General features: G+C 36.5%; 1 protein-coding gene across 5 annotated transcripts; it reads left to right on the top strand.

The window, feature by feature from the left end:
• The first annotated feature begins 398 nt into the window (after positions 1-398).
• LOC127161593 (NLR family CARD domain-containing protein 3-like) lies at positions 399-14,867 on the top strand. Of its 5 annotated transcripts, none has more exons than XR_007827096.1 (6): positions 399-1,811; positions 12,127-12,276; positions 12,665-12,767; positions 12,849-13,025; positions 14,025-14,124; positions 14,380-14,867. XR_007827096.1 is itself a non-coding variant. In XM_051104332.1 (2 exons), the coding sequence occupies exons 1-2, from the start codon at positions 496-498 to the stop codon at positions 12,278-12,280; spliced, it is 1,470 nt and encodes a 489-aa protein (XP_050960289.1). In that variant the 5' UTR covers positions 399-495; the 3' UTR covers positions 12,281-12,618. The 5 variants fall into 5 exon arrangements, 3 of the variants coding, with proteins under 3 accessions (XP_050960289.1, XP_050960290.1, XP_050960291.1); XR_007827095.1 differs by having other exon boundaries at positions 12,849-12,960; positions 14,380-14,865; XM_051104332.1 differs by lacking the exons at positions 12,665-12,767; positions 12,849-13,025; positions 14,025-14,124; positions 14,380-14,867 and having other exon boundaries at positions 12,127-12,618.
• The last annotated feature ends 661 nt before the right edge of the window (positions 14,868-15,528 follow it).

Genomic DNA, 15,528 nt, shown 5'->3' with positions numbered 1-15,528 from the left:
ATAATTCATTATTTTGATGTGAGTATAACAGTACACTAAATATAAAATGGGGCCTGATTAACTAAAATCTCTCTCTGTTTTAGTTCAGTTTATCAGAAGAGATCAGAAGCAGAGCTCAGTTGTGTGTCTATGAAGAGTGACATATCTATGAATCCACCAGTAAAGTCTAACAGTGGAAATACACAGCCTGGTCTTAGGTAAAACGTTTCTGTAAAAGTTATGATTTAAAGATATGATACAGAATATGTAAGGCGTTGACTCATGTCACAATGTGATTTTTTTATTTTACAGCCATGAAAACCTCAACACATTTAGATCAAATCTGATAAAGAAGTTTGAGTGTCTGTATGAGGGAACAGCAATACAGGGAAACCCAACACTGCTGAATGAGATCTACACAGAGCTCTACATCACAGAGAGTGAGAGTGAAGAGATCAATAATGAGCATGAGGTGAGACAGATTGATTTAATTTCTTTTTCCCAGAAACACAAGAAATGAAAATATCCTGTGATGAATATAAAGTGTTGATCATCTTTGATGGTCTGGATGAGTGTCGTCTGTCTCTGGACTTTAAGAGCAAAGTGAAACTGTGTAAAGTATCTGAATCAGTCTCAGTGGACGTGCTGCTGATGAACCTCATTGTGGGGAATCTGCTTCCCTCTGCTCTCATCTGGATCACCTCCAGACCAGCAGCAGCTGATCTCATTCCCTCTGAGTGTGTCCATCGAGTGACAGAGGTACGAGGCTTCAATGAGCCACAGAAGGAGGAATACTTCAGGAAGAGAATCAGTGATCAGAGTCTGGCCAACAGGATCATCTCACACCTGAAGTCATCAAGGAGCCTCTTCATCATGTGTCACATCCCAGTGTTCTGCTGGATCTCAGCCGCTGTTCTAGAGAAGATGTTGAGTCAAGCAGAGACTGGAGAGATTCCCAAGACTCTCACTCAAATGTACACACACTTCCTGATCCTTCAGACCAACATCAAACATGAGAAGGACTATGAGAAGAAAGTGAAGGATGAAGACATGATCCTCAAACTGGGGAAACTGGCTTTTCTGCAGCTTGTGAAAGGAAACCTGATCTTCTATGATGAAGACCTGAGAGAGTGTGGCATTGATGTGACAGAAGCATCAGTGTACTCAGGATTGTGCACTCAGATCTTCAGAGAGGAGTTGGGCTTGTATCAGGGGAAAGTCTTCTGCTTTGTTCATCTGAGCCTTCAGGAACATCTAGCAGCTCTATATGCACACCTCTCCTTTACATACAAAAAGAAAAATGTGTTTGACAAAACCAAACAAAGTTCTTTGTCTAAAGTCCTAAATAGGATGAAGTCAATGTCTAAGCTGCATCAGAGAGCTGTGGATGAGGGTTTACAGAGTAAAAGTGGACATCTGGATCTTTTCCTGCGGTTTCTTCTGGGTCTCTCAGTGGAGTCCAATCAGACTCTCTTACAAAAACTACTGACACAAAGAGAAAGCTGCTCCTACAACAAAAAGAAAACAGTTCAGTACATCAAACAGAAGATCAGGAAGAATTGCTCTGCTGAGAAATCCATCAATCTGTTTCACTGTCTGAATGAACTGGGTGATGATTCACTGATGCAGGAGATCCAGCGTTATCTGAAATCTGGAGAAATAAGAAAAACCAAACTCTCCTCTTCACAGTGGTCAGCTCTGGTTTATGTGTTGCTGATATCAGAGCAGAAGATGGATGTTTTTGATCTAAAACACTTTATTGGAGCACAAACGAAAGCAGATGAAGTTCTTCAGTATTTGTTACCTGTGGTTAAAGAATCCAGATCAGTTCGGTAAGTAACACTGAAAACAATCACTCCACTTTAAAAACTTGACCATGTATATGTGACCACATAAACACTTTTTTTGCACATTGCTAATATGCAAACAATGCATTAATTATAAAACAATTAATTAAATAATTAATTAAAACAACTTAAAACAACATTCAATGTTTCATGTTCTTTAGTCTCTTGTAGGAGGCGTGAGGAAGAATTTTTCATCCAAACTGTTATCATTATCATAGTTGAGGTTGTTTGGAGTATGGGGGTTGTTTCATTCTATTCTATACTATTAATAGAATGGACGGTTAACGCTGTTACAATTGCGTGAATTACTTTTATTGAACACAACAAAACCGGCTTGTACTATCCGGCTTGCACAACGGTAAAACAACCTGTGTCACTTAGAATTCAGTTCGTGCTACAACAACAACCATCCCAACATCCTTTCTCTTTTTTTTCCAAAATAACTTAACACATTAATAACAATTTGATCACTTAGAAATGCAATGCAAGACAGTATGTATACATTCGAATTTACTGTGTATTAACTAAACATTCCACAAGTTCTTATTGTCTTAGCATTAACTGTAATTTCAGCAAGTCTGTATCTGTAATGTTTTAATAAACTCATCACAAAATAAAGTCTTTTTTTTTTTTTTCAATTGGAACTCAGACCTGCACCCTAACTGCAGGTGAACAAATATAGAACTAAACCCTTTTCCTAGATTTCCCAAAGAGGAATGGAGGTATATTTTCGTGGATTACTGAATATAGTCTTTAAGGTAGTGGGGTCTAATCACTTTTCTTCCAGACTTTGTAACAGCAACAACAGGAGTATCTTTGATTGGGTTTGAGCCAATCATTGGGTCCCTATTTCCATCTGCTGGCTTTGTGTTTTCTGCAGTTGTGACTCTGTCTTTTCTGAGGTGTCGCCGGTTTCTCCTCAGAATGTTCCCTGAGTCAAACTGGACATCATAAGATCTGTGGTCCACGGGTTTCACAACTGTCGCTTTTGTCCAAGTTTTGTTATGCTCCCCTGGCTGGACACGGACTCTGTCTCCCTGTTTTAGAGTGCCTAGATCCTTTGCATGTCTGTTGTAGTATGCAGCTTGCCGTTTTCTGTTTTCAATCTGTCCCTGTTGGGTGTGAACTACCTTTGGTTGTAACAGGTTGTCGTGCATGGGCATCAGAGTTCTGGTTCTCCTACTGAACAACCTCTGTGCTGGGCTTGCTTTGATCCCTTGTGATGGTGTGTTTCTCTGATCAAGCATGGCGAGGTAAGGATCCTTCCCATCAGCTTTTGCCTTTTTCAGCAGTCTTTTTGCAGTCTTTACTGCTGATTCCACCATCCCGTTGCTCTGTGGGTATCCAGGTGATGATGTCTTATGTTTGAATTCCCACTGTCTACTAAACCTTTTGAAATCTTCTGATATGTATTGTGGGCCGTTATCTGAAACAACAACATCGGGGATGCCGTGTCTCGCAAAATGGGCTTTCAGTTTATGGATGACAGTGGTTGATTTTGTGTCAGGTAAATAGTCCAGCTCCCAAAAATTAGAGAGGTAGTCGACGGTGATTAGGTAGCTTCTATTATCTAAAGTGAATATGTCGGTTCCTACCTTAGACCATGGGTTGCTAGGTAATTCATGTGACCACAGAGTCTCCTTCGGCTGTTTTACGTCCATAGACCTGCAGATGTCACACTTTTCTACGAAAGTCTTTATCTGATCATTCATGCCCAGCCAATAAACACATTCTCTAGCCCTTCTTAGGCATCCCTCTATCCCCAAATGTGAGGAGTGAATGCGCTGAACAATGTCACCTCTGAGTTTGTCAGGGATTACTACTCTCTCTCCTCTGAAGACAACTCCACTTTGTGTGCTCAGTTCTTCCTGGAAGGAGTGGTAATGTGCAACGTCACTCGGTAAGTCTTTCTTGTTCATTGGCCAACCTTCTTGGATTACTTTAATCAGTGACTGCAGTTTCCTGTCTCTACCTGTTTCCTCTCTGATGGCCTTGAGTCTTTCTTCTGCTATATGTATGTGATGGACCATGTTTATGCTCTCAATCTCCATTTCAACTGAGTCCTCTGACGCATGTTCAGGTAAGTACGAGCGGCTCAGTGTGTCAGCAAGCAACATGTCCTTCCCCGGGATGTATGTGACCTCGATGTCATATCTCTGGAGTCTAAGTAACATTCTTTGCAGCCGTTTTGGGGTATTCAGCAGGGGTTTCCTTATTATATTTTCCAGTGGCTTATGGTCGGAATGAACAGTGACTTTCCGCCCGTACGTATACTGATGGGACTTTTCCATCCCGAAGACGATGGCTAAGCATTCCTTTTCTATTTGGGCATAACCCCTTTCTGTTGGAGTCAATGCCCTGCTTCCATAAGCAACTGGCACCCCCTTCTGCAGTAAAGCAGCTCCTAGCCCAGTCTCTGATGCGTCACACTGAAGCGTCAGTGTTTCTTCTGGATTATAATATTTGAGGATCGGAGCTTTTGTGATGGCGTCTTTGAGCTTTGTGAATGCTTGCTCATGCACATCTGACCATTCCCACATACTGTCTTTATGAGTTAGCTGCCTCAGAATCTCACAGCCATCCGATAGGTGATCACAAAATTTTGAGAGATAGTTTATCATGCCCAGAAATCTTTGGACACCTTTGACATCTTCTGGCCGTGGCATGTCCCTGACTGCTCGTACCTTTTCAGGGTCAACTCTGAGCCCGTCTGCAGTAAGTAAATGCCCAATGTAAGGAACCTCACTTCTTCTCAGTTGTAACTTTTCTGCATTCAGTTTGATGTTCTTTTCTCTACATCTGTTCAACAATGCTCTCAGTTTGTCGTCATGGTCCTGGTTTGCTTTTTCCAAGGTTTCACCCTCTCCAGTGATGAGGATGTCATCGGCAATGACATAGATGCCTTGTAATCCTTCCAAAGCTTGACTGAGTTTTCTCTGAAACACCTCTGGCGCGGGACTGATGCCCATTGGCATCCTCAGCCATCTGTATCTGCCATACGGTGTGGCGAATGTGGTCATGTAACTTGACTCCTCATCCAGAGTCACATGCCAAAATCCATTTTTTACATCACACACAGTGAAGACTTTTGCTCTAGATAGATCTGGCAGAATGTCATCTATTGTTGGCAATGGGAAATGATGATCTTTTCAGAGCCCTGTTGAGTGGTCTTGGGTCTATGCATATTCTAAGATTTCCTGATGGCTTCCTGACAATTACAAGACTGCTGATCCACTCTGTGCTACAGTCTACTGGTGTGATGATCCCTCTTTGTTGAAGATCACTCAGCTCTGCTTTTAGTGGTGCCATCATTGCGACGGGAACTCTTCTCTTTGGAAGTTTCACTGGAGTTACTTTTGAGTCTGCTTCCATCCTATATGCACCTTCCAAACATCCATCTCCCTGGAACACGTCAGCATAGTCTTTTTTGATATTATCCATGCTCCACATTTCTACTTTCACAGTCTCCTCTGTGACAATACTGTCCACAGCCATGATGTTTTCATACTGAACTTTCACCAGGTTCATGGCTTGTACTGCCCTGCTGCCCAATAGTGGCACTGCAGACCCCTCATCAACAACCATGAATTCTAGTCTGTACAATTTCTTGTTTCTAGGGTTTCGCAGTTTGACTTTACATTTTCCCAGTGGCTGTAGTGTGCTTTTATTGTACATCACCAGCACTTTCTCTGTCTTTTCAATTTGTGTGGCTGGGTTTAGCAGGTTGACAGGAATTATATTACAGCTAGCTCCACAATCTAACTGAAACTTCACCTGTTCTTTTCCTAGGAGCATGGCAGCAAAAAGTTTTGAGGGCGGTCTCCGTTTATCCTCCGTCACAGTGTTCACTGTTTCAACTGTTACACACAAGATGTCTTCGTAACTTTCCTCATCTGACTCTGTGACGGTATGCACTGTCTTTTCTTTCAGCTTTTTAGTTTTGCACATTGCAGCAAAATGATTATCTTTTCCACAGTTTTTGCACTTTTTTCCATATGCAGGACATTTCTTTTTATTTCTTTCATGTACTTTTCCACAAAACTTGCAGTTTACTGTGCTCTTACCATCTTCTTTTCGCACTGCATGTTTTACTGCAAGCACCTCCTCTGCCACTCGCCCTTCAATTGTTCTGCTATTTTCTCTTGACAACTCTGTTGCTCTACAGATTTGCACACATTTTTCCAACGTCAAATCCTGCTCTCTTAGAAGTCTCTCTCTCAAGACAGAGCTGGTTATGCCGCAAACAATTCTATCGCGGATCAGAGAGTCTTTGATCTGGCCGAAATTGCACGTACTGGCGAGCATTCTTAAGTCCGTTACATATTTGTCAATGTTCTCATCGGAAAACTGATTCCTGACAAAAAAACGGTACCTTTCAACTGTCTCGTTCACTTTTGGACTACAATGATCATCCAAAGCACTTATCAATCGGTCTACAGTCCGATCCGGTGACGAGGAAGGGATTAGGGTCTCGCAAAGCTCTCTTCCCGTCTCCCCAATGAGATAGCTGAAAACTTTCAGTTTCACGTCTTCGCCGGCATCCGCCAAAGTAAGATCCTTATACAGTGTGAACTCTTCTTTCCACGTTTTCCATGATTTCGCCAGATTAGTTGAGTCCAAGCAAAGGTTTGCTGGCGGTCTCAGTCCCAATGAGTTTTCCATCCGCACTGCGCCTGAACTCTCCGCTCTCTCGACCATACTAGTCAGCCGTTGTCTCGCGTTGTGTCTATTAAATCTCTGTGCTCTTCTTCAAAAAACAAAGCACCGCTGCCACCATGTTTCATTCTATTCTATACTATTAATAGAATGGACGGTTAACGCTGTTACAATTGCGTGAATTACTTTTATTGAACACAACAAATCCGGCTTGTACTATCCGGCTTGCACAACGGTAAAACAACCTGTGTCACTTAGAATTCAGTTTGTGCTACAACAACAACCATCCCAACAGGGGTCACATGACTTGGTTAAAATTTTCTGTAGTTGTTTTGTCAGTTTGACCTAAAGCCAACATGTACATCCATGGGGCTGGACATTTAGAAAATGTAGACAGTTGGCATATATTAATCTTACGTTTTTTTTCGGCAAATGCAATACTACTGTTAGTATTAATTGTAAACATTGTCTTAAGATGTTGAAAAAGAAAATTAAGTCATATGTTGTTCATGTTGTTTATATTTTGAAATGTGAATATCCCCTGAGATTTGTTGCCAGATTAGGGTATAAAAACAGGATTATCCTCAATATTTACAATTAACCCTCTAAGCGCCAAAGTCGCAAAATTGCGACAAGACGTCATACTCATTAAAACAGACTGTAGTTTCTAATATGGTGTAATATATAATTTGTATTCCCTACCACTAGATGGCAGACATGTAGTACTTTGATTCTAGACCAAAATTACGTCATGTTCCTATTCAACATGTTTGAGGAAATAGCAAAGCAAGTGAGCTATCGTATCTCTGATGCGGAAGCAGTTCAGTTCATAGCGTGCGAGTGAATTGTGAGTTTTGTGAGAGAAAATCGCCAAATAAAAAGTAAAAAGTTGTACTGTAAGGATGTGTTCAGTGGCAGTTCTACACTGAATTGCTCCCCGGGCCAGACTCCCTCCCGGCGGTGGATCATGGATTTAATGGTTATAATGGGAATTGTATTGGTTTTAATGGTAAGTATAACAGTGTCTGCTGGTATATGATGGATTCTATTGGTGGGTGGGATGGTAAATCCTATTGGAAAAGTGTCCAAAACACACTACAATAAGGAATTTTGTAATAGTTTCACTGGAAAAAGTGAATGGTTCATAATGCTATTTAATAGAAACCATTAGAATGTCTGTGATGTTTGTATATTAGGCTTTTATTGTGTTTTTTTAGCAAGGTAAGCATAGCAAGCATCATAAGCAAGAAGGCTAACAAACCTAAGAGTTAACATTATACCACTAATTAACATAATGACATGAATACCTTAATCATACAGAGAGAACATTGTTGCGTACCTTTTCTTTTTTTCCTAAATTGGGCACCTGACAGCTTTGGCCTTTTTCTCTCCATCGCTGTGTTTACTTTATAATCGACAATCAACAGATTTCCCATCCCCCAACGCTGTCACTCACGACCAGAAGTCAAGACTAAACCAATTCACCTCCACATAATCGTTTTTTTATTACCTATTTTTTATTAGCAATTTCACACAATTAAATAAATTAAAAAAAGTGCAACTTATTGGTCTGTGTTTATAATTATTTTTCAATTTTTTTTTTCGAAGTAATATTTTGAATGAAATGTGCGTTATTTGTAATAAAGTCAGGTGTCACTGACATAGTTTAGCCCACCTCCTTGTCTGCTTCATTTGGGAGAGGTGAACTGTACTCTGCTCCCCTCCCCTCATCCCCCCTCCTCTCCTCTCCTCTCGCTCAGCTTCTGTGCGGCTCCTTCAGCAGCAGGGGCGGCACAGGTATCATAGACAATAGAAAACCGCTTAGCGGCACAGATGATTTTTTTTTCCTCCAAGTTCGTGTGCCGCCCCCCACGTGTCATGAAAAAATGCCGCCCCGGGCGGCTGCCCCGTTCGCCCATGCCTGAAACCACCACTGGATGTGTTGCACATGTTATTCGCCGATTCTGACTCTGAAGGGGAATATTTGCCTTTTGGAAATGACGATCGGTCGTCTAATGATCGCGCATCTCCCGGTACATCTTTACAGTGCAATGGTGCTGCCGTCAAGGCGAAAGTGTTCATGAAGCACAAAAAAGCTATCATTTCGACCCTTTGCCCAACGGGAAAGGGGGTTGCAGGGGTGAATGTGGGGCTGGAAGTAGCACTAGCTCTCTGGATTCAGCGGGGCTGGATCCAGCACCCCACGGAGGTGGGAGTGGCTGCGCTGTGCGTGCGAGAGCCGGGAGACGTGGTAGAGGCAAGCGGGGTGATCTGGATCATGCGTTTTACTACTGTATATTATAGTAATATAGTAATAATGTAGTACTTTCTCCTGTTTTATTGTTGGTTTCCTCTTTTCTGATCACTTGGAATGAGGATAAACAGACAACAAAAAACAAAAAAAACCCCACATGCAAATAAGTTCAAATGGTTTCCTCTTTTCTGATCATTTGGAAAAAGGATAAAAAGACCAAAAAAATCACATGCAAATAAGTTCAAACATCCATTCAATATCTATTATTTCCTGAATATTACTGATAACCTGATCAAAAAGTAGGTTCACATACGTTTTACTACTAGTATAGTAATATAGTAATAATTTTGTGCTTTCTCCTGTGTTATTGTTGGTTTCCTCTTTTCTGATAATATGGAATGAGGATAAAAAGACCAAAAAAAAAAAAAAAAAAAAAAAAGAACATGCAAATAAGTTCAAACATCAATTCAATATCAACTATTTCCTAAATATTGTGAAATTCAAGATGGCCGCCCCTCACGATGTCATAATATGCAAATTAGATTAGTATATTTACACCCCACATAAACTTTTGGTCATGCCCAACATTTTTCTAATTTACAGTAGACCTCTATTTTTAAGCCCTTTCAAGCCACAAGCTTTTGAAATCTTAATGTCAAAATTCAGCATTTTTCAAAAAAAAACCTGGCGCCTAAAGGGTTAAGTCTTTTAAAAACATTAACAATACAAAAAAAACAATAAAAAAAAGCATTCAATGATGAAGTCAGTGTCTCACTTCATTTAGACTTGTTTGGCTATTGAAATCTTCTGAATGAATGATTCAGTGACATACAATTTTAAACAGGCAGTTGTCGCCACCTGCTGGCGGAAGAGGATAAGCGTTACTATACATACAAGTGTTAGGATACTTTCGTTTTAATCGCTACTGTAGACAATAAGTGTTTATACCCAAACTATAAACTTTTATCCGAGTACTTCTGTTATTTAAATGTCTGTAACACAGAAATAATGATTATAATGTGGTTGAAAAGACTGTTTGTGTTGCTCTTTCTGCATTCACATTTATCCTGGCATTCATTAACATTGTCAGTGACAAAACGTGCTTCTCATGCTCCACTGACACTCACGATGTGAACAGTCCTAATAGACATAGCTAAATGGTTGTCATTCAGGAAAAAGAATGCGTGGGTGTTTGAATCGAAATCTCTATATTTTTAAGGATTAATCGTGAAGCTATAATGTAAACACTGCAATATGTTTTACGAGGATATCGTCACAAGATCTCGTCTGTGTTTCACAGAGTATTGGATTGGGCACACAGAAAGCCACCTGGGGAAGAACAATGTAATGGTACATCTCTCTATCAAGGTCTAGATGGAAGGTCCTAAAGAATGGGGATGGGGTCCTTAAAAAAGCAAATATTTAACGATATTGCCAAGAGGTTCTGAGATTACAGGTTACACCTCTTTCAGTATTTTAGTAGGTATATGGTCTAGCATACCCATGTGAAAAAGACGTAGTATTAAATGTATTAAAAATGTATTTGAAATTCAAATAGTGTGTTTTTAATACATTTGTATTACCAACGTGCTTATTTGAAGTGCATTAAAAATATACTAAATCGCATTTAAGCATATTTACAGAAAGTATAGTTGTAGTTCTTTGGTAATAAATATATGCTTAATTACACTTTTAATAAATGTGCTAAAATGAAGTACAATTCAAATACATTTCTAATAAGTATAATAAAAGTACATTGGTAATAAATTTATGATTAATTACACTTGTAAGAAATGTGCTAAACACAAATATTTTGTAAATATATTTCTAAAAAGTATATTAGAAGTACTTTGATAATAAATATATGCTTAATTACACTTTTAAGAAATGTGCTAAACACAAAGATATTGTGAATATATTTATCAAAAGTATACTAGAGGTACTTTTGTAACAAATACATGCTTAATTACACTTTTACGGAATATGCAGAAATAAATGCACATTAAATATATTTACAAAAAGTATACTAAAAATACTTTGGTAGTAAATATATGCTTAATTACACTTTTTGAAATTATGCTAAAACAACAGCATACTTTTGTTAAACTTTTGGTGCATTTACAGAAAACATACTTAATGTACTCTTATGTAATGTATATATTATGTGTATTGTGTTGGCAGTATATGTAACTTGCAAGGCCTACTGCAATTTATATTAAATACTTATGTAATGAACATTAGACTGCTTTTCCAAGTTTTTTTATGATAAACATTTGTAATATTTAATATATTTTATAAAAACAGTAATACATACACTATATGAATATGCAGTTGCATTCTTATGTGTAGTTTTTGGAATCTTATTACCTTGTAAGTGCAGGTAAGATTTGTATGTCTTCATTACTTCGTCACTTCAGTGCCACATTTCATCCGAAGGTCAGGCGACAGAAATAATAATAATGATTGTATCATATATACACTACCGTTCAAAAGTTTGGGGTCAGTACATTTTTATTGTTTCTTTCTTTTTTTTTTTTTTTTTTTTTTTTTTTTAAGAAATTAATAATTTTATTCACCAAGGATGTATTAAGTTAATAATTTAAAAGTTTATTAAAAGTTAATAAATAATTTACATTGTTATAAAATATTTATATTTTGAATAAACACTGTACTTTTTAAACTTGTTATTCATGAAAGAATCCTGGAAAAAAAAAAAAAAAATCACAGGTTCCAAAAAATATTTGGCAGCACAACTGTTGATATTATCCAACATTGATCATTCTAATAATAAATCCGCATATTAGAATGATTTCTGAAGGATCATGTGACACTTAAGACTGGAGTAACAGCTGATAAAAATTCAGCTTTTCATCACAGGAATAAATTCTATTTTAAAGTATGTTAAAATAAAAAAAACATTATTTTATATTGTAAAAACATTTTGCAATATTACTGTTTTTTTTTTTTTTTTTTCTATATTTTTAATCAAATAAATGCAGCCTTGATGAGCATAAGAGACTTCTTTAAAGACTATTACAAGTCTTACTGACCCCAAACTTTTGAACGGTAGTATAAATATATATTTATAAATATATATATATATATATATATATATATATATATATATATATATTTATTTTATATTTATATATTATTATTATTATTATTTTTTTTTTTTTGTAGCAGTGCATTCAGTTTGACCAATCACAGCCAATTCCTTGCAGTTCAATTTGGCCAATCAGAAACAAGCTATACAATTTGCAGGCAATTGTCCAATCACAGATTTTAAGGAGATGAACACAAGTTGATCGGGCAACGGATACGATATTTCAACGGAAATCATGTCGTTTCCTAGCTATGCTTTGTTTTATTTCCCTGACTCGGACATAGTGGACAGCACCGATATCATTTTAAGAGAACACAGACGAGCAGAGTACCAGGTCAGCTCCCGCGAACAACTCAGAATAGCGGTGCGCCTGACAAGTCGCGGCCGACATGGACAGAGCAAGATACTGGCAGCAAAAATACTACTACTTGGTGGTAAGTTAAGTTTATTATTGTTACCTATTAGCGACTAGCTTTAAGATCACTTTGGGTGCATAAACTACTTTTCCATGTGGACAGTGTGCATATCTCAATGCTAGTACGAGGACTATTGACGTTAACAGCAACACTTATTAACGTTAGGTCTAGAAACTTCTGATGGTTATTCTATAAAGTGACTTTTCCTGTTTGATTCAAGTATAAAAGCATTGTTGTCTTTACTCATAAAAAGAGTAAACTTACTATAGGTAGATCAATAAATAAAGTTATAAGCACTATAATGTACACCAGTTACCATCAAATCAAATAACTGTACACTGTGAAATTAAATGAAATGGTGTGTGTGTGTGTGTGTGTGTGTGTGTGTGTGTGTGTGTATTTGCAGACGTTTACAAAGACTTAATCATGAAGAGAGATGCTTTTAAGAGAGGAGAAGACATCTGGAAGACCACTGCAGAGAAAGGGAAAAAACACCTGAAGCCATAAAGGTTTTAGATTTTTTTTTTTTATTATTATTATTATTTTTTTTTATTATTGGTGAAATGTTAATTTTAGTGTGTTGCTTTTAGAGTGCAAGTACATCTCAAAGTACAGCTGATGCTGGAATGGGAGACAAACTTAAAAGAGACCTCCAGAACCTGCAAAGACTGAAAGCACCTGTAACCTCTACTCCATTGTCAGGTGACTCAGATAACACTGACACTGACCTGTTTGAAAATACAGAGCAGAGACAATCAAGGAAAAGAGTAAGCAGTGTTTGCATTTCACATAAAGTAATAATTTTTTTTTTTTTTTTTAATATGACTAATGGTTGGCTGCCACTTAATCTCAGAAGAAGATTCATAAAGCATGTTCTCTTTCAGGTGTCCAACTGGTTCCTTCAGTAGACTGAAATATGTAAAAGTATATTTTAGTAAGATTTGTTAATGTAGATTTTGGTAAGATCTACCCAATTTTGAATCCTTTTGCCAAACTAACTGGGTATTTTACAGTCGTTGTTGGTTATGTAAACATCCATCCATAGAAAAAAAATGAGTGACCATCTATACAACCATATGACTGTACTTTGGGGCAACATATATATATATATATATATATATATATATATATGTATGTATGTGTGTGTGTGTGTGTGTGTGTGTGTGTGTGTGAAAATATCAATAATATATTTACAAGCATTTATTAAAAAATGTAAATGGATGCTGCCTTTTTGGGACAGCAAAGTTCTTACCTAAACCTACCCAATAGATTGATTATTAAACACTTGTTTAACACATTTATTAACATAATATTTTAATTGTTATTGAAGAAATATTTCCGATGTTCAGATATATATGTATATATTCTAACATATATATATATATATATATATATATATATATATATATATGTTAGAATATTTTTGTCTTTGATAGAGTACCACAGCCAGTATGGAAAGGACAAGTCATCTTGGTGACTCTTTATTAACAGCTATGTCAATATAAGGCAATGTAACCTTTTTTAGCCACATTACCATTATGGTATATGATTGTTTGTTATATTTATAAATGTAACAAAACCTTATTAGCCGTAACCAACTTGCCATTATCCTTAGAAATTCCTGTCTTTGCACAGCAAAAGTTTTAAAGTTACAGCAATGCTTCTTTGGAAAATACATTTTATTGAATCAATAGACCTTGATTAACTAAAAATGAAGAAGAACTCAAATGTGTGTTGTTGTTTTTTTATTTATTTTTGTCTTGTAGAGTTTCCTGGGATTGTATCATCTCTCAAAGATGTAATAGAGTCCATGAAAAGAGGCCCATACAGCTCAAGATCAAGTCTCTTGCTGAATCCTCAGAAATGGTTAGGAAAAAAGTTATAATAAATTCATGACTGTAATAATTATTTTGTGTTTTTGTATATGCTTAACCATATAGAAAATCCATTAGCATAGTCATTATGTGAGAATGGTGGAGATTCGCTGCTTTCCAGCATAGACCAAGCCTATCAAGAAAGGGTACTGTTGCCAGTGAAAACACAAGCCGGATCAGGGTTTACAGTCCTGAATTGTATTGTAATTTGCTGAATTTTTTACAGTTTCTTTTTCCCCTTTCACAGACACTAAGATAAAAGAGTTCCCAAAGACGACAGTGTCTGAGGTGCGGGCCCTCATTTGGAGGAAGTGCAACAACGAGTCAGCCTCAAAGAACATTCACTCTCCATTGAAAGGATGAAGAAGATGTGATGTTTGAGTTGTTACAGTTCTTGGTTAACTGTTTGGCTATTGCTAGTTTGTTAAAAATGCATTTGTTTGTCTTCTGTGGCTCCATATGTGGTTCAATTGTTTGATGAAATTGCTAGTTTCCTACAAATGCTCTTTAGTGATTTATTTTTTATTATTCTTATTTTGTGTTAAATGGAGCTCTGCAGATCACTTATCTTTATTTTTGAGAACATATTTTGGCTAAAAAAAATGTCAAATTAAATAAAAGTTTTGTACTTTATAAATGTGTATTTGATACTGTCTTTACAGAAACAGTAGTTTGCATTATATTTGTAATATATTAAACTTTTGTTATAAAAAGTATATTTTTAATATTAAAAAAATGTATTATTGGCATACTAAATGGGTTTTTTAAATGTATATTTTTAATATATTAAACCTATATTTCTGGCATATTAAATGATTTTGTAAAATATATATTTTAATATATTAATAGCGAATTCTTTAGTGTTATGAAAATACATTATAAATGAGCTAATGTTATATTTAAAATATACTGTAAATGCATTAATTATTAGCTTAAAATAACTTTGTAATGTACTTCTAGTACAACATTTAAGTGTACTGTAAATAAAATTAAGGGTAGTATAGTTAAAATACACTAAATGTACTTGAAGTGGGTCCATTTTAACACAATTTTAATACATTAAATATATTGCAAATAGATTAAAATTGATCTTAAACATATCTTAAAATGCACTTAATATACTTAAAGTTGTTTCAAAATAATACATTTAATATGTACTTAGTATAGTGCAATTTAAATATATTAAGTATGTCCAAAAAAGCACAATGTAAATATATTTCTTTTTCACCTGGGTACATGTGTTTGGATTTGATGCTTTTCTTGTCTAAATGTTTTGATGTCTCGTTTTATGCCATTAAACTGGTGTTAACTTGTATTTGTCTCATTTCACCTCAGACCTGATGGCGTTAAAAGTGGAGAGTCCAGAACTGAAAGAAACTGAAGAGAAAGATCAAAA

This window comes from Labeo rohita, unplaced genomic scaffold, assembly GCF_022985175.1.
Source record: "Labeo rohita strain BAU-BD-2019 unplaced genomic scaffold, IGBB_LRoh.1.0 scaffold_68, whole genome shotgun sequence".
In the NCBI taxonomy this organism is placed as follows: domain Eukaryota; kingdom Metazoa; phylum Chordata; class Actinopteri; order Cypriniformes; family Cyprinidae; genus Labeo; species Labeo rohita.
This window is presented reverse-complemented; position numbering and strand designations above follow the sequence as displayed.

Bases quoted from the DNA above. Each gene is read 5' to 3' on its own strand.
- LOC127161593 (XM_051104332.1), top strand. From the start codon at position 496: ATGAAAATATCCTGTGATGAATATAAAGTGTTGATCATCTTTGATGGT. The intron at 1,812-12,126 runs GTAAGTAACACT...ACTCGGACATAG, and splicing joins AAAGAATCCAGATCAGTTCG to TGGACAGCACCGATATCATT.